The 19,276-nt window shown below is 38.1% G+C and overlaps 1 protein-coding gene across 1 annotated transcript; it reads left to right on the top strand.

The window, feature by feature from the left end:
- The first annotated feature begins 18 nt into the window (after nucleotides 1-18).
- On the top strand, nucleotides 19-16,830 carry LOC145643435 (Fc receptor-like protein 5). Its single transcript, XM_081694684.1, has 13 exons — nucleotides 19-1,667; nucleotides 2,305-2,340; nucleotides 3,525-3,593; nucleotides 5,893-6,204; nucleotides 8,501-8,773; nucleotides 10,739-11,011; nucleotides 11,543-11,815; nucleotides 12,146-12,424; nucleotides 13,057-13,335; nucleotides 13,497-13,742; nucleotides 15,103-15,135; nucleotides 15,534-15,632; nucleotides 15,831-16,830. Exons 1-13 carry the CDS (start codon nucleotides 1,637-1,639, stop codon nucleotides 15,884-15,886), a joined length of 2,259 nt encoding a protein of 752 aa, XP_081550810.1. The 5' UTR covers nucleotides 19-1,636; the 3' UTR covers nucleotides 15,887-16,830.
- Nucleotides 16,831-19,276: the final 2,446 nt, after the last annotated feature.

Raw genomic sequence — 19,276 nt, forward strand, 5'->3', positions numbered from 1 at the left:
TCAGTAGTTTGTGGGGGGGGAGGGGGTCAATCTTGATTTAGCAGTCTGAGGCCTCTGATTGGTCTGGGGAAGGGATGCAGAGAGAGTGGCAGAACAAACAAGGGCTCAGTAATTTTACTTATTATTTCAACCAGTAATATTTGAGAACAGTATAGTGTATTATTTGTTAGAAGCATCTCAGCACAGCAAACTCAGTGCACCATGATCTATGTGCACAAGTGAAGTCAGTGGTAGCTCAGCAGTTAAGGTGTTTGATTTGTAATCAGAAGGTTGCTGGTTCAAGCACCACCACTGCCAGGTTGCCACTGTTGGGCCCCTGAGCAAGGCCCTTAACCCTCAATTGCTCAAGTTGTGCTCAGTCATAATTGTAAGTTGCTTTGGATAAAAAAGTGTCAGGTAAATGTCAGTCATAAATTGCATGAACACAACAGCATTCCAATATGAGTATTAATATATTTATGTTCATAAAAACTTTACAAAAATGTGCGCATGGCCAGTTAGTAAGCTACAAGCACATCATCCAAACTTACATACCACATTCACATCTTGGACAGAGACATACTGTTTTATAAGAGGATGTGGTTTAGGTTCTATTTTGGTCTAGCAGAGATGGAACTGAAACACAATGAATGACTTCTTTAAATGTATCTATTTTTAAACTTCAGATACCTGTATATAAAGTTACACATTATGGAATAAAAGGATACAACCCTGAAATAGTTTTGGTAGTCCAGACTGTCACCTACATACTGGCCAGTCTCAGTTTACCAACATGCTGGTCCTCAGCACCAGCTCAGCAGGTAAAGGACAGAGAACAGAGACACACAGCAGCACTCAGTCCCAGCATGCATCTCCATGGTGACCACCGCAGTAAGGACAGATGGAGCTGGATAGATAAAGTTTATTTCATACCTCATTTTAACAATTCTATGGGTAAAAGCAACAAGCAGTTTAGAGTTTAACCCCATGAACACAACATATTTAAACACTGATTTTATACTACGACATTTCACACTCTGATACAAAACTATGGGTGTCAGTAACAGAACTTTCTCACTACACATGCAGAGCCAGGAACAGTTCACTCTGTACCTCCTCTGCAACTTACTGTTGCTATTGCTCCTCACCACCGTATTTGGACGTAGTTTTAGGATTCTACATTTTAGCACTCATTTCAAAGTACTGTGCATGAAGATGGCCATTACTTGACTTGTATTTAGTATATGCAATTATATTAATGCCTAATTTGCCAGTTCTGTTTTTAATTGACCAGTTGACTTTGTTACTGTATCAGACTGTAAGGTATTGTAGGTGACTAACTTCATTTAATTAAATGCTATTTCCAAAAATGTATGTTCATAAAATAACTGATGTCACATGCCTTGCATTTAATATGATATATCACTATTTATTTATTTATTGGAGAGGATTTAAGTAGTTGCTGAAGTATCAATTGCATATATTTTTATATATGCTAATGATGTAGTACTCAAGTGTAACTCAAATTAGTTTTTGTAAAAATGAGAAATGGGTGAATTTTCATCTGCACCTCTCTGTCTAACTGTAAGAAAACAGGAAGTGCTGAGGCTTTAACACTCATTATTTCTCATTGTCAGTCAGTCACTAGCAGGACAGTATGGACTTCTGTCCTCTCTCTGCGCTGCTCTGTGAGTGAATTATGCCATTATTATGTTATTAGAGTGAATGCTAATATGTTGTTAATATGTAGTCTGAGGATCCTGAGTAATCAAGTTCTGTGTGGTTAAATCAAGTTTTGTAGCTCAGCTGGATTTTAAGTTATTTTTATGCTGAAGTCAGTGTAGAGAGTTTCAGTTTAAGGTACTTTTGACTTTCAAGAAATATAAGGTCCAACTGACTTGCTCTTTTTCTGAATGAAAAGACTTGGATTGTAATGTTACTTATTGATTATATCAGGAGTTGGATTTCTCTGTTGGTATATTTGTACATTTGCATGTTAATGTTTTCAGGACTTTCATTTAATCATTTAATCAATTAGTGACAGGTATTCAGAAATTGACGTTACTTAGTCTGTTCCAGGAAGATGTTTATGTTCATAGAGTGAGTGACAGGATAACAGATAAAACAGTACAAAATGAACAAGTATTGATTTGGATAAGTTTACATGTGGATTTGAGAATAATGTAGCATAGTGTTTGAACCAGCATTAATACAGATTCTGTGAAACTTTGTCAAATTCAGCTCTTCAAGGCACTTGGAGCCTGTGATAGAAGTGAATGTGTGCTATTAATGCATAATGTTGTTTACGCCTCTCCACATTTCTAGTGCTGCTTCTGCTCATCTGCATCGTACAAGCTCAAGGTGATTCATACTCATATCTTCATTTAGTTGAGAGGTGGGCAGTTTTATTCACAAGGGCCAGTGGGTCTGCAGATGTTAAGTGCATTGAAGGTAGTGCACACAGCTAAAATGACCAGTCCCAATATGATTAATCCACTTAATGAAGACTAAAACCAGCTGGTTGAGTGTAATAGCAATGTCTTTGCTCCTTGGTTGGAATGAAAACCTGCAACCACAGCCCTTGGTAGATAAGATTGGCCACCAAAGATATATTGAAATATTGCAGTTACATTCAATGTTGTAGTGGCGCTATGGCAAGCTGACCCACTCAGAGACAGGAAACAGAGTCTTTGCTCTTTATTACACATACCTCACACTTACAGGCAAGTAGCCACAAGCTCCATACTAAAGCAGAAACTGAAAGAAAAGTACAAAAGTAATGCCAGGCACAGACATAGATGAAGAGGGCAGACAGGAACAGAAACTCCTCCAAAACATGTGCAAAATAATAATATGAGCCAGTGTGAGTTTCTGGGTCTGTTTAGCTCATCCATTTAGAATCAGCTGACAAACAGCAGTAACAATAACAAAATGTTAACACACCAGTATATCCATGTGTGCACATCAGCTATTTAAACAAGACTTGATGTACCCTGAATATCAAGTGTAACAGTCTCTCAGAACAGCCTGAGGTTTAATCTAACAGACACTGAAGCACTGTGGTAGCCAGTCTTCATACTGAAGCACCCTGGTAGCCAGTCTTCATACTGAAGCACCCTGGTAGCCAGTCTTCATACTGAAGCACCCTGGTAGCCAGTCTTCATACTGAAGCACCCTGGTAGCCAGTCTTCATACTGAAGCACCCTACCTGAACACTCAGCTCCCACTTACTCCTTAACTTGAGTCCTTTTTGGTGCTGAGGGTTGTGAAGCCAAACCCGTCTCCCAGGAGCAGCAGCTCGTTCTGCTGGTCTGTTTCCTACAGCCCTCACAGATCTGTCAGAGCAGCTCTCTCACCACTTCTCTAAGATGTTCTTTCAGCACAGGTAGAAGGAACTTTCACCCAATAATATACAGGTAGAATTAACTCACATCCCATAATATACAGGTGCCAGATGGGAACCACTCAGAACTCATGCATTTAGAGTTGGGGTCCACCTTCCTCACCAGAGTTCGCACACTTCAGTTTCCTCCTTTTTCTCCTAGTTTCAGATCCGAAACCTCTCGTCAGTAGTGACCAAACAACTGAAACTGAAGTTGCAGACTCAGAAACAGGTAATCATGTACACAGATACACAAAGAGGGTGGACTGAAACAGGGAACAACTTCCAAATATGCTGGTGAATAAGATTCAATAGGAGATCAGTTCTTAAAATTCTCCAGTAATAATAATACAATATTGACATATTTTAAACATGTTCACTAAGTAATTTACGTGATGTATATGTGATCTCTCATCCTGCTACATGTAAGGATTCTGGAAGTGACATTCTGAGCTCAATTTTTCTTATTTGTTCTGAATTTAAAATGAGAAGAGTATTTTCAGTGAGCATAAGATTAGCATTTTAACTCTTTGTCTACAAAAGGGAAACTCACAGTATACTCATGAAGGTCTTTGTGTTTTTAAAACCTTCATTCCAAACAGATTTTGAAGAACATTAGGTTTTATTATTATAATTCTTTTAATATTGAAACTTCATAGAATATATACATTTAAAATAAACATAATTTGTGATTATTTTACTGGCTGCCTGAAACATAGTAAATAGCTGATCAGAGAGGTTCATACTGAGTAATGAACATGTGATGTAGGGGCAAGTAGTTAGTTAAAGCTGGAGAGTCTTTATTATGATTACTACTGAACTGGAGTAAACAACCTGACACAGCAGCAGTAATAACTCAGTGTGTTGAGAACAAACAAAGGAGTTTGAGAGCAGCTAAGGCAACGTGCTCTAGGAAAAGGATGACTGGAAAAGTGCAGCACCGACGGCACGTACATGTGGGTTTAAATAATGTGGAGAACAAAAGAGGGCAAACGGGGAATAGGTGTTCATGATTATTAATAATTGGGAGGGTGGGAAGGGGGCAGGTGTGGTGGGTGGGGGCAGGGGTGGAGTGGTGGTGTCCCTCCTGCTGTGTACTCAGCGCACCACGACAGAACATTTGTTATTGAATTATTACAGTGGGCCCAACGTCTACACTAAAAATGGAGTCTGGCTGGATAGAAACATTCATAGCATTCAAAACATTGTAAGTAGTGAATGTAAAGGGCAGAGTAATACAGTTCAATGCATACAGTTATGTATTAACACATATATGTATATAGTAAGCTAATGGTTTGATGTAATAATGTAATGGTAATACTATGTTACTCTACAGTGTTGATCTCATACTGTGTTATTCTGCACATGTCCTTCCTCTGTGTCATGCTGTAATATTCTGCATCACTGTGGTGTCCTCATGCTTAGTGTGACTGAGCACCAGTCTTCACGCTTGGGGGTCTGTGTGTCAGAAAGTCTAATACCCAGCTGCAGATAGACTTATAAAGACCAAGGCTACTTGGCTCTAGTCTGGAAGGAGCAAAAAAGTGTTAAAAGCAGAACTAGAGTCTGTAAATAGCAACTTGGAATGTCCAAATAATGTTGATGTATGGACAGATAGAGCAAGCATATGCAGGTGAACATTTAATAAACATACTATCAAACAAACCTTCAAGTGTAGTCAGGCAGAGCATGGTTAAACAGGGGCAGGCAGTGGGAAACCAGGCAATGCAAAAGAGAGTCTCACAGTCCAAAAATCAGCAGGGCAAAAAGGAGCAACATCGACGGACGATGGCAAGGTGAAAAAACAATGCAAGAATGTACGGGGCACGGAGCCAATTCACAAGAGAGACGGCTTACAACACGAGACATCTTAACAAGACTTTGCAAAGTGAGGATTGTAGAAGTGACGTTTAAAGAGTTCCTGATGAGGATGAGAGTGTATGTGCAGACAGAGGTGTGCACAGTGGCTAATAGATTGGCCTGACTGATCAGTGGACTCTAGGAGGGACTGTAGCAAATGGTGTGACAATTGCTTTAGTTCAAAGAATGATCTTTTTAATTGCCTAATTCATGTATTTCTACATCAATAATTAGGCATGACTGATCGGCAGACTGATCTGATCTAGAGGGTGTGACAATTGTTTTGGTTCATGTATTTCTACATCAATAATTAGCCAATATACATGCCATATGTATTGTGTTATGACAATAGGTATTAAAGGATCAGTAAGGAATGTACTTATAAAAGAGCAGTTTTTCTTTTTATTAGCTGAAAATTGGCTGAAAATTGAGCCAATTTAGATAGTTTGGAAAACGAGGCAGGTAACTATACAAAAATCATTTATTTTTGTTAAAGTGTAGAATGCATAGCGTGTATCAGAAACATTAACACTGAACAATATTACACAGAGGTGTGTAATTGCTTATGCATGTGTATTGCACACTTAGCAGGATTTGGTTCGGCACTCATGAAACATCAAGTGGGAAACTTTAATATTGAATAATATTTTTTAAATATTGTGCTCTTACAGAACAACCAAAAGCTACACTTACATTACAACATGACTGGACAGAATTTTTCATAGGAGAGACTGTCACTCTTAAATGTGTCATACCGGAATATGGAAGTAGTGAGTGGACATACAACTGGTATAAGAAAGGAGATGGAGATAATCCAGTTCATTCTGCTGAAGGAAGTGTTGGGAAAAAGAATTCAGACAGTAATCAGTACATAATCAGCCATGTTGAAGAGTCTGATGCAGGTGACTACACCTGTAGAGGAACAGAGGCAGGAGCATCCCGCTACTCCCACACCAGTGATGCTGTTACACTGACTGTATCAGGTGAGTGTGATCATGCATTGACAGAGTGATTAGACACCTACATCCTTACAATGGAGTTACTCAACTTTGCTTTAATCTTCATCTTGTAATTGGCATAAAAAAATTAAAAATCACCAAACAATCCACAAATAAATATTTCTTTATAAATTATTTCCATGAGAGCGATGGCATTAGAGAAGCAGGTGTGATCAATGTTCAGTAAACTCAGCCTCACCTCACCATGCAGTCAGTACCTATGTATTGAGAGTGATTAGAAACACACATCCTTACAATGGAGTGAGTCACATAACCTCAGTGTGATCAAACTGAAGTAATATTTTTGCAGTTGTTTGTTTTAATCATTTTATTTTTCATCTTATAATAGGCAAATGAACAAACTTTAGTAATTTGTTTATAATTTATTGAATTGTGAGCAATGACAAAGATAGTACAAATGTGTGTCTCTCTCAGTAAAGGATGAGTGATGTATTTAAAACAAACTCTCTTTCCCTACATAGAAGGGCTCATCCATTCCATTTATCATCACACTGTCATAAAACCTGCTAGTTTTCCTTTCCTGCTACAGTGTTTGTGGAGTTTTAGGCCAGATTCATCCACCCTCATCAGACATAAATACTTGTTTAGTAATGCTTGGTAATTTATGATGATGCTTTACTACAGAGTTTATTTATCTGCATCCCTTGCTGCTCCACTGGCACTTTTTAGAATAAGTACTGAGATAAGTACAGTACAGAGATGAGTACAGAGGTGCACAGAATGTGAAAAATAAATTGAGCAACAAGCTGGAAATTTGGTATAAATTACTTCAATGACAGCAGTGTGATTAACATGCTCCAGCAATGGGTGGTGTATTACATTTAGCTTTACTGCAAAATGTAGAACATTCTGGTGCTAAAACAGGGAGCCAGAGAGGAATTATAATGAGAGGATGTGGTTGTGGACTGTCTCACTATAATGCACTCTTGACTGTGTAGAAACATGTTAAAAGAGACAGATAATGGCAACATCTAATATGGCATGAAAAGCCCTTTGATGCTGCATTCTGCTCATTCTTGCTTATGCACATATACTGCACACTAAGCATGATTTGGTCCAGCACTCATGAAACATCAAGAGGAAAAACAAGATCAGCCAGCATCAACTTTGGAATACAAATATTTTACACTGGTTACACCACTTTGATCATTTAGGCAATGTGTTGCCTACCAGGCTTCACCACTAAAACTTCTTCAGTAAACACTGAATGTAAATACTGCACTAGGCACAAAGCATCTTAAGATGATAAAGCTTCTGCTTGTGTTTTAAGGGCAGAGTCTGATACATTAATCATTTCATATCAGTGAACCAAACTACTTAAATAAGCACATAGTATATATCGGGTGAGTGTGATCATCTCTTCAATATTAATTAACCCCAGGCTCACTTCACCATGCACTCAGTACTCAAGTGTTGCGAATGACTAGGGATCTATACTTTCACAACAGAGTTGCTCTAAAACCTAGTGTGATCAATATGATGTAGCACTAATTTCAGTTGTTTGTTTTCATCATCATTTTATTCTTCTTCTAAAATTAGGCTGTCCAGACACAAAACGCATGAAGCAATCAAGTGTAAATTAATCTCTGTGCTAGAGGTGTTTATCTTTTTATTATAAGCACAGAGGTGTGTACCTGGATATGCACATATATTGTGCACTAAGCAGGAGTTGGTTCAGCATTTATAAAACATCAAGTAGGAAAACAATATCACCCAGCAAGCAGGAACTTTGGAATACAAATATTTTACACTTTTTCAGTAAACACTGAAACTAAATACTGCGTTATACACAAAGCGTCTGACGATAAAGCTTCTACTTGTGCTGTAAATGAAGAAACTGATACATTCATCATTTCTGTAACAGAGCGATCAGGAGGCGGACGCATGCGCTGAGAAGAGTGAGATTTATTAGGGGCAAATCCAAAATCAGAGTAGTTACAATAGTCCAGGTTCAGAGATCCAAAACCGGGAATCTGAGAAAACATAGTAACAGGGAACAATATGAAAACAAAAATGGAAATAGGCTACAACAGAACAACGCAAAGGAAGAGAACAGAATGGAAAACAAAACTGGGAAGTAAACCGAACAAAGACATGAGACTCGGTAACCATGATGACAGGATGCTAGGGAGGGGCCAATCGCGACAATTTCATCTCACTGAACAAAGTGCTCCATTAGACACAAAGTCTATCTTAAGGTGTAAAGGCTTCTACTTGTGTAGTGTGAGACTCTGATACAGTCATCATTTTATATCAACAGTAAGACCCAAACCATCTGTGACGGTGCAGCCTCAGAGCTCTGTCTACACTGGAGACATCGTTACACTGAGCTGTAATATACAGTCGTCTGTAGGATGGAAGTTTCTCTGGTACAAATACAATGGACAACCAGGAACGCTGACCAGTACAGATGAACATTCCAAGACAATAAGTTGGATAGTGTCTTATGTAGGACGATTCAAGTATTATTGCAAGGCACAGAGGGGAAACTACCACACACATTACAGTGAGGTGGCTGAAATTACAGTATTAGGTAAGTTTTCCTTTTTTGTTTTCCTTATACTTTGGCTTTGAAATTATTTAGAAAAATATATGATGTTACATTTATAATTAAATATTGTTATTAATCATTAGATATACGGTGTATGTTGCAGAAGTATTCATTATGTTGGAAAGTGAGACCATAGGCTAAAAAGAAAGTACAGCCATCTGATCTAGCAGAGGTCACTCACATATTTGATATTAATCAGCAGTACAAATAGTTTAGCGATGATATACATAAGGAGGAGTAGCCAATCCCTAATATTTATTACTTCCATGAAGGTGCTAATTCCTGTATGCAAACAAAGTCAGTAAGAGCCAAAATACTCACAGACCAGTGGAGCCCTCACACTGATTGTATTGGGTGTTGTAGCTGTCTCACATCTACTTGATACAGTAGAAAAAGCAGCTCTAGTTTTGTGATACCAGTAGATTTATAGTACATAGACATGTGAACAGCTTCATCAAAGTATTACTATTTTAAGCAATGTTTTATTAGAAATATATTATTATATTTCCACAGCAAGACCAAAAGCTGTGGCCTCCATAAAGCCTGATCCACAGGTATTTGTGGGGGAGACTGTCACTCTCAGATGTGACATACAGGGAAGCAGCGTCTATAGGTGGCAGTACAGCTGGAAGAAAGAGGGTTCAGAGAGAACTATCAGTAGTGAACAGCAGTACAATATCGGTGGTGTTAAAGATTATCATGAAGGTGAATTCACCTGTAGAGGTACAGAGGCAGGAGGATCACGTTACTCCCACACCAGTGATGCTGTTACACTGACTGTATCAGGTGAGTGTGATCATGCACTCAGTACTTATGTATTGACAGAGTGATTAGACTGTCAACGACTGCTCTCAGTCCCACTGGTCACGTGGTACGGACCACCGCGTGATGTGGGAGTTTGTCTCTTTGTTTGTGACCACGCCCATGTTCACACACCTGTACCGGCTTCCGTGTCTAATGTCTGCGTGTATTTAAACTGTTGCAGGAGAGTACAGGGTTGTCCATCTTTTATCAAGTTCTTGTTTGATTATGTTCAACTACATTTTTAAATTCACGATAGTATCGCATGTTATGTTTGTAACCTGTTGTCCGTGGTCACCTACCTGGTTTTCTGTGAATGCTGATTTCACAACAGAGTTGCTCTAAAACCTAGTGTGATCAATATGATGTAGCACTAATTTCAGTTGTTTGTTTTCATCATCATTTTATTCTTCTTCTAAAATTAGGCTGTCCAGACACAAAACGCATGAAGCAATCAAGTGTAAATTAATCTCTGTGCTAGAGGTGTTTATCTTTTTATTATAAGCACAGAGGTGTGTACCTGGATATGCACATATATTGTGCACTAAGCAGGAGTTGGTTCAGCATTTATAAAACATCAAGTAGGAAAACAATATCACCCAGCAAGCAGGAACTTTGGAATACAAATATTTTACACTTTTTCAGTAAACACTGAAACTAAATACTGCGTTATACACAAAGCGTCTGACGATAAAGCTTCTACTTGTGCTGTAAATGAAGAAACTGATACATTCATCATTTCTGTAACAGAGCGATCAGGAGGCGGACGCATTCGCTGAGAAGAGTGAGATTTATTAGGGGCAAATCCAAAATCAGAGTAGTTACAATAGTCCAGGTTCAGAGATCCAAAACCGGGAATCTGAGAAAACATAGTAACAGGGAACAATATGAAAACAAAAATGGAAATAGGCTACAACAGAACAACGCAAAGGAAGAGAACAGAATGGAAAACAAAACTGGGAAGTAAACCGAACAAAGACATGAGACTCAGTAACCATGATGACAGGATGCTAGGGAGGGGCCAATCGCGACAATTTCATCTCACTGAACAAAGTGCTCCATTAGACACAAAGTCTATCTTAAGGTGTAAAGGCTTCTACTTGTGTAGTGTGAGACTCTGATACAGTCATCATTTTATATCAACAGTAAGACCCAAACCATCTGTGACGGTGCAGCCTCAGAGCTCTGTCTACACTGGAGACATCGTTACACTGAGCTGTAATATACAGTCGTCTGTAGGATGGAAGTTTCTCTGGTACAAATACAATGGACACCCAGGAACGCTGACCAGTACAGATGAACATTCCAAGACAATAAGTTGGATAGTGTCTTATGTAGGACGATTCAAGTATTATTGCAAGGCACAGAGGGGAAACTACCACACACATTACAGTGAGGTGGCTGAAATTACAGTATTAGGTAAGTTTTCCTTTTTTGTTTTCCTTATACTTTGGCTTTGAAATTATTTAGAAAAATATATGATGTTACATTTATAATTAAATATTGTTATTAATCATTAGATATACGGTGTATGTTGCAGAAGTATTCATTATGTTGGAAAGTGAGACCATAGGCTAAAAAGAAAGTACAGCCATCTGATCTAGCAGAGGTCACTCACATATTTGATATTAATCAGCAGTACAAATAGTTTAGCGATGATATACATAAGGAGGAGTAGCCAATCCCTAATATTTATTACTTCCATGAAGGTGCTAATTCCTGTATGCAAACAAAGTCAGTAAGAGCCAAAATACTCACAGACCAGTGGAGCCCTCACACTGATTGTATTGGGTGTTGTAGCTGTCTCACATCTACTTGATACAGTAGAAAAAGCAGCTCTAGTTTTGTGATACCAGTAGATTTATAGTACATAGACATGTGAACAGCTTCATCAAAGTATTACTATTTTAAGCAATGTTTTATTAGAAATATATTATTATATTTCCACAGCAAGACCAAAAGCTGTGGCCTCCATAAAGCCTGATCCACAGGTATTTGTGGGGGAGACTGTCACTCTCAGATGTGACATACAGGGAAGCAGCGTCTATAGGTGGCAGTACAGCTGGAAGAAAGAGGGTTCAGAGAGAACTATCAGTAGTGAACAGCAGTACAATATCGGTGGTGTTAAAGATTATCATGAAGGTGAGTTCACCTGTAGAGGAACAGAGGCAGGAGGATCCCGCTACTCCCACACCAGTGATGCTGTTAGACTGACTGTATCAGGTGAGTGTGTTCAACTTTTTAGTTATTATTAATCCCGGTATTGTATGATTACAGTTGACACCAGATATTTAGTCTGTGTCTTCCATGACTTTATACACTGCTGTTCTGTTTGAGTTAGTGGCAGCAGTAGTGCTGCAGTCCATCAGTCTGAGTTAAATAGCTCTACTGTCAGCCTCAGGTCACCATGAGATCAGATCTGCATCAGCACTTAGGCTGAGATGTTACGTCCTAATAGATTGTGTCTCTGAAATATAATGACTGTGGTAAAGCGTCTGGAAGCAGCATGTGAACTCAGTTTATGACCTGAATCATTTGTTTCATTTCCATCAGCATTGAAACCTAAACCTGAACTCACATCTAGCCCTCAAGGAGCTGCACTGATGGGAAACCCAGTGGCTCTGTACTGTAAGCTGGAGCAGTCTGCTGGATGGAGCTTTCACTGGTCCAAACACACACAGAACCCTGAGAATGAGACCGACACTGCAACACGCTCCTACACCATCAGTGCAGTGAAGCTTTCTGATGGAGGCCAGTACTGGTGTAGAGCTGGCAGAGGAAATCCAGTCTACTACACACACTACAGTGATGCGCTCTGGGTAAACATTACTGGTAAGAGAGTTTCTGCGATAGTGATACTATATACAGCTGAACGTATAAACAACATGCAGATAACAGAGGTGGCACAAAGCTGGTTTTGGCTCAAAGGCTGATATCTGCACACTCTTAATAAACTACATAGACAGTGTGAGAGGCTTTACTGAATTCCAGCTACAGAAATAAGCAGGATCTCCCAGTGACATCATGTACGAGGCAGCACCTGCATGAGTGAGGGAGCAGGACTGCTGCTTTTACACTGGGACAATAGAGTTAAGAAGACAATACAGTTAACATTACACTGTATGAAGACAATGCAGTTAACATTACACTGTATGAAGACAATGCAGTTAACAATACAGTGTTAAGAAAAAGCTGTAGAATTAAGCACTGCAAAAAGGCTCAGAGTGAATAGAGAGTGTGAAGAGATGAGAACTGAGCTCCGGTGTGTACAGGGTTTGTTTAGGGGTAAGGTGGTTAAATACAGAAAAACCATCATTTAGTTATTTTAAAGTACTGTAGAGTATGAATGTCTGAGTATTTTCTATCAGTTAAACTATCAGTTTTCCTATAGTACAGTGAACAGTTCGTGTATGTGGCAGTAGTTTAACAGTATTGTGCAACATTTGATTTGTCTCATTTGGCAGGTGTGTCTTCTCTAGTCTCTCTGATCATCATTCCCAACAGAACTCAACACTTCAGTGGTCACTCTCTCTCACTGAGCTGTGAGGACCAGAGGAACTCTACTACATGGAGAGTCACGCAATACACACAAAATAGGAGTTTGTCAAATTGTCCACCAGGCAAGGGATCAGTTACAAGATCTACATGCAACATCAGCTCTCTCTCCACATCTCACACTGGAGTGTACTGGTGTCAGTCTAAGTCTTTAGGGAGCAGTAAACCTGTCAACATCACAGTGCATGGTGGGTCTCCAGTACATTTTATCTCAGGAAACATAGGACTAGTGATAGAATATAATAATTCTACTATATTTGTTTGTAGAATTAGATGAATAATATTTCATGCATGTGAAAATACTTGTGTGTATTTTCCACATTTTGTGTTTTCTGCATCTCTTTCACAGATGGTGATGTGATCCTAGACAGTCCTGTACATCCTGTGACTGAGGGAGATTCTCTGACTCTACGATGTTTATTGAACAAAACATCTTCTAACCTCATATCTTACTTCTATAAAGATGGATCACTCTTTTGGAACCAGACCACAGGACAGATAACCATCCATGCCATCTCAAAATCAGATGAGGGTCTCTACTACTGTGAATACCCAGAGAGAAGAGAGTCACCACAGAGCTGGGTCTCAGTCAGAGGTGGGAAATCCAATTCATCATATTTGATTTATTTTGCATTAAATCAGGACCCCCCCCCCCCTCTTCCATAAGGAATGCAAAACATTTAGAGTTGCATTAAACATTTAATGAACGTGTAAGAATGGATTGCAGATGTCCACTATAGATCCACATAACCATAAGACCATTATTATTATAAAAGCACAACTTTTATATGTGTATGTTGAAGGGCAAACAAGGTGCAATACATTTAGTTTTCAGTTGAACATTAAACTGAACATGTGAACTATTAAAGAAATACTTGGCTCTAGGTCATGTGTTTATATTTTATAGGAAGCCCCATCTTCTCTAAAAAGGAGAACATCTGAATATAAAGCTATTTCTCAAATTAATTAATATTTCATTTATATGTTCAGCTGCATATTACAGGTTTTGTAACTTTGTATTCAACCTTCCACGGAAGTCTGAAATGGAGCAGGTCAAGCACTGTGTCCTATACTGAGCCTGATCTTTCCTTTACTGCCAATGTAAATGATAGAAAATTGAATATTAAATACATTCACAAGTTAAGTATTTGTTTTACATGTTCACCTGCACAGTAAATATACTGATCTATAGGGGATTTAAAACAAACCTAAAAAAGGGAGCCTAGCTCATGTGATTCTAAAGTCAGCCTTAACTTTTCCAGTCCACCAAACTAATTATGATGTTTAATCTGTTTTCACAAAGTATTTTTAGTTTGTACATATTCAGCTGCACATCATCCTTGTGATCCCTTTAACATCTGAAATGGGGAGTTTAGGGCATGTGGGATCATAGCCAGCCATGTTGTCTCTAATTGTCACGAGTGGCCACCCTCCTGGCATCACTGTTTCTTTTGTTTCTCTGTCATGTCTTTGTTTTTCCTTCAGTTCCTCGTTTCGTTCCTTGGTTTCGTTTTCTCCGCCCCTCGTCTGTTCCCCAGTTCCAGTCCGTGTTTTACTTCTCTCTGTTATGTTCACCTGCATGTGATTAGCCTTGATTGTTTTGGTTATTTTAGCCCTGGCTTTTCTCTTCTGGTTTGTTTGTTATTTTGATAAGTTACATTTGTTCTGTAGTGCTTAAATGATACTCGTTAGATTGTCTAGTTCATGTGTTTTCCCCTTGCCCCTGTTTATTTGCCCTCCATGTTTGTTACCCTTACTTAATAAACCGCCTTTTGCATTCTGCTTCTCGCCTTGTTCCTGTTGGAAGCGTTACACTAATCAGCTAACAAAAAAATATAGAAAATGTGACATCAGCATATAGATTTGACTTTCAAAAATTATTGTAGCTAGAATTTCTTTAAGCATGTAGAAGTCTTTGTTAAATACTTTTTTTTGTTCTGTGTTTGTTTTTGCAGGCATTAAATCATCAAACAAAACTAAATCAAGTGGTAAGTACCCTGTGGCAAACATATCAATGCCAGCCATCAATCACCACTGGAAACATGAAGTCTAGTAATTGTTCTACTCTTTCATTAACAGCCCTATCAGCTCTGTGCACATGAATAAATAAATCATATCCTGTTGCTTTAACAGTTAGAATAATGATAATGAACCTGAACAGAGGTCATGCACTGTTTCCACAGTTTCCATCCTCAGAAATTTCAGAAAATTCATAAAGTAAAAGATAAATGAGTCAAACCAAAACAATGGGTGTGGAAAACAACTTTCTTAATCTCATTTAGCCCTGTGGTGGGTAGAAGACTAACTTCTGTCTCTGTGTGTGTGTGTGTGTGTGTGTGTGTGTGTGTGTGTGTGTGTGTGTGTGTGTGTGTGTGTGTGAGTGAAGCCCCATTCCCAGTCTTCAGACTCCTCAGTAGCCTATTGGCAGCTTCTCCATATCTGCTAGTGTCCTTTGTTTTGGCAGTGAAATGCTACAGAGCTCAAAGTAAGAACTCTCAATTTCCTGAACATCTATTTACCAAACTTTGGAAATAGTTCATTTCATGAAATTGACTACTAAAGACAAAGTATTTTAGCAAAAGAGAAGCAAAAAAATATATTAATGGGGAAAATTCTTTTTTCTAGTAGAAACCAACAAATAAATATTTTTAATTTGTAACACTCATTATTGTGCCTTTTACAGCTAAACTTAAAGAGAACCGAATTTATGAAGTGATAGAGCCTGAAACGTCTGCTTAAGGAGATGAAATATCTTCCAATATAGTGCTGAATAATGTGTTTTTACAGCAAGATTGGGATCCAGTGTGTTATAAACCTCTGCATAGGAATCACTCCATCTGAGAGGTCTCTTTCCCCACTACTCTAAAAGGAACTTGTTAGAAGACCTCCCCTTTTGGATCATCTTCTTTTATAAAACCTGGCAGTAATTGCAGCTCTAGTATTGGGGTTGTGGTGCTGTTACTCTAGTTCCATATTGAAGCTTCAGTTGATGTTAATAGGCACTTGAATTAAGTATGTTAAACATTTCTATTTTATCTTACACACCACGTGTCTATATTTTCTTACAAACATCATTTTCACACACCCTGTGAAGTTTAAATGGTTCAATACCATTGTTGCTATCTATCTTAATTACTTACAAAACTAAATATTTTTTAATTAGATTTTATTTTTTTAGTATTTAACACATCAGCGCATGTGGCAGACACTCTTATCCAGGGCGACTTACAATTTTCGAGCTTGTTCCAGAGGAAGGCAAGCGTAGTGTTAGAAGTCTTGCCCAAGGACTCTTATTGGTGTAGCATAGTTCACTTCCCAGACAGGGATTAACCCCCAGTCAGGAGGCAGCATTGTTACTTACTAGACCACCCACCTTTCTGCTACTGTGACAAATATTTCTATTAATTTAATATTTACAAATTGTACTATAATATTTCTAAAATCTTCTTTGTGTTTGTGAACAATTAGCATCTTTATACATTACTGATATGCAATTTTTTTTTATCAGTAATATGCTTAATTCAATAATGGGATCTTTTTAACTTAGCTGAGGGGTGATTCTAATCTGTTATCACTTGTAATTAAGTTTTAAAATAAACATTTTAATAAAATAAAGTTGCAGATTCAACAAACATAAAACATTTCTCATGTAGTTGCCTCAAATTCTTGATGTACTTGTTTCTAAAAAGATGATAAGCTTAGTTTACATAAGGATGAAACTACTATTTCTTTACAATAGCATCCTGAATTCATGATGTGAGACCAGTATCAGAAAATGAGAGGTGACATTACGGGTAGCTCTGACATTAAACATATGTGAAATCACAATGGAGATAATAAAGACATTTATTCTGCCTGGGGGGTGGGGGGGACGTTTGTGAAGCTACATTGTGAAGCCACACTGAGGAACAACTATATAGCACAACAATGGACACTTAATTAGAAGTTCTTCCTAGGAATTCATGTATATGTGGATTTGCAAGGTAAATCTGTTGTTGTTTGCTTTAAATCATCATCTCCAGTCTGAAGAGAATCTCAAGAGAATCTCAATACTGCTTCTGAACTGAATGAGTATGTGAGGACATTTTCTAGAGGCTCGTTTGTATCGTTTGCCACGTTTGTATAGTACACAAATAGGAATGCAAACAACAGTCACTATTTATTTAAATTGTTGTGGTTAGTTCAAGTTCAAGTTCAAGTTCAAGAGGTTTTATTGTCATTTCAGCTATATACAAGTACACAACAAAAACGAGACAATGTTCCTCCAGGACCATGGTGCAACATAAAAGCAACAGTGCTTAGGTTAGTCTTTGCTTGGTTAAGGATATTTTAAATGTTTGTGGGAATAATTTTAATGGACTATTCCGTGGTTTATGAGACTTTTATTGTGACATGATTACATCTATATTGTGGACAGGAAGTGTTTTAATTGCTTGTCTGAGCCGTGGCAGCATCGACTGTCTATGGGTGGAAATCGTTATAACGGCAACAGAACAAATAGCTGTAATGACATACGAGATGGATTTTTAACACTCTGCGGAAGGTGAACAAGATAATGTTATTTAATTGTTTGTTCGCCATGTATTATTTGTTTTGCATATGATCGCTCTCGGCGAACACCATTTATCTAGTGTAAGTTTGGCTGTAGCGGTCATGCTGATGTGCTTGGTAGCGAACAGCTAGTTAGTTAACAACCTGAATAATGATAAATGTGTCTTCATATCTACGTGCAAGAGTTGTGAAGGGAGTAATGATATGTTTCGTTTGTAGATTGGGTTTTATACTGATTTTATTGGCGAATTATTAAATGTATTTGGGTGTCGTATCTAGCTATTGAAGTGGATTAACGAAATTGGATCTAGATTGTGAATTGTTTGGGTAACACTGTTTGAAATAAGTGTATTTTTTCTTTTTCTCTTACAGTGTGCTTGTGAAACCGTCAAATAAAGGAACCGTCAGTTTTAGAGACGATCTATTCAATGAGGATTCTACATAAACCAAATCGTATAACCCATCTGATATATTCTTCAGAGCCACCCCAACCAATAACAATAATCATAATCATTAGAGTAGTACTACTACTCTCATAATAATTCAAACTCACGTGTGAAACATTATTTGTAGTCGTCTAACTTTCCCTAAACTAACTAGTCATTATTAAGACCCGTGGATTTATGGCCTGGCTACAAAGAAAATCTGTCAAGTTTGCATCAGTATGGCAAAATACATTGTCAAGTACTTCCACTTAGTTGGTATCGTATTTTCTGTTAACTGCAGTTATTTTCAGCATCATGTAACATTAACCAGAGCTGGTAATGATGTGTGAGTCCCATTCCAGTAACCACTGATGACCACTAATTAGACTCTGAATAGATGTTTCACTGCCTCTTCACCTTCTGACTTCTTTATTTTCTGTTTCTCTTTTTTCTTTAGTTTTCATTTGACTTGTTGCTGATTCTACTTTGTGTCCTTTCTCTCTTTTTAGCTTTGTCTGAGTTTTATGTCCTCTGCTCCATTTCCACTGAGCTGCAACAGGCTCTCTCAGTATGTTGTGTGCCTGCAAATTTGCATTGCATGTAAGTTTTCATTAACAGTGTAAGAAAACTGGTTTTCAGCATTTGTTTCTTTGCTGAGCTCCACCCTATCACATGTTATTTAGTTATGATTTATGTTTATAAAGGGTCAAATTCTAGCTGTAGAACATTACATTTTTAACAAACTTGGAAAATTAGTATGTTGTATTTATAAGGGTCTGTTATGAAATGTTTCCATTTGTGTTCTTGAACAGAGCTGTAATTCTTTTGGCAAGGTTTTACACTTACTAATAAAGGGACTTAAGAGAGTTCTTGTGGTTTGGCTTCTATGCTGGTTCAGCTCTGTGGGTTTAGTCAATGAGAAAGCGGAGGAGCAGTTCTGCTCTTTCATTTAGTTTCTCACTGAAGACAAAACTAAAATAGCTACACATGCACATTCACACCATGTGTAGCTTCTGTGGTATCTCCTGTATTTTTGCAGCACAACAAGGTCTCAACTCACATACGTGAGCAAATAGGCAAAGAATGGACTTTTCACTGACTGTGTAGATGTCCATGTAGCTAATGCAGCATCATATTTCAGTATCACATGTAG

The sequence above is a fragment of the Electrophorus electricus genome, chromosome 13 (genome assembly GCF_041902795.1).
Source record: "Electrophorus electricus isolate QZ-2024a chromosome 13, ASM4190279v1, whole genome shotgun sequence".
Classification (NCBI taxonomy): Eukaryota; Metazoa; Chordata; class Actinopteri; order Gymnotiformes; family Gymnotidae; genus Electrophorus; species Electrophorus electricus.

Excerpts from the sequence above, each read along its gene's own strand:
- LOC145643435 (XM_081694684.1), top strand. The coding sequence starts at position 1,637 with ATGGACTTCTGTCCTCTCTCTGCGCTGCTCT. Across the intron at positions 11,816-12,145 it reads TGTTAGACTGACTGTATCAG|CATTGAAACCTAAACCTGAA; the intron begins GTGAGTGTGTTC and ends CATTTCCATCAG. Across the intron at positions 15,136-15,533 it reads AAACAAAACTAAATCAAGTG|CCCCATTCCCAGTCTTCAGA; the intron begins GTAAGTACCCTG and ends GTGTGAGTGAAG.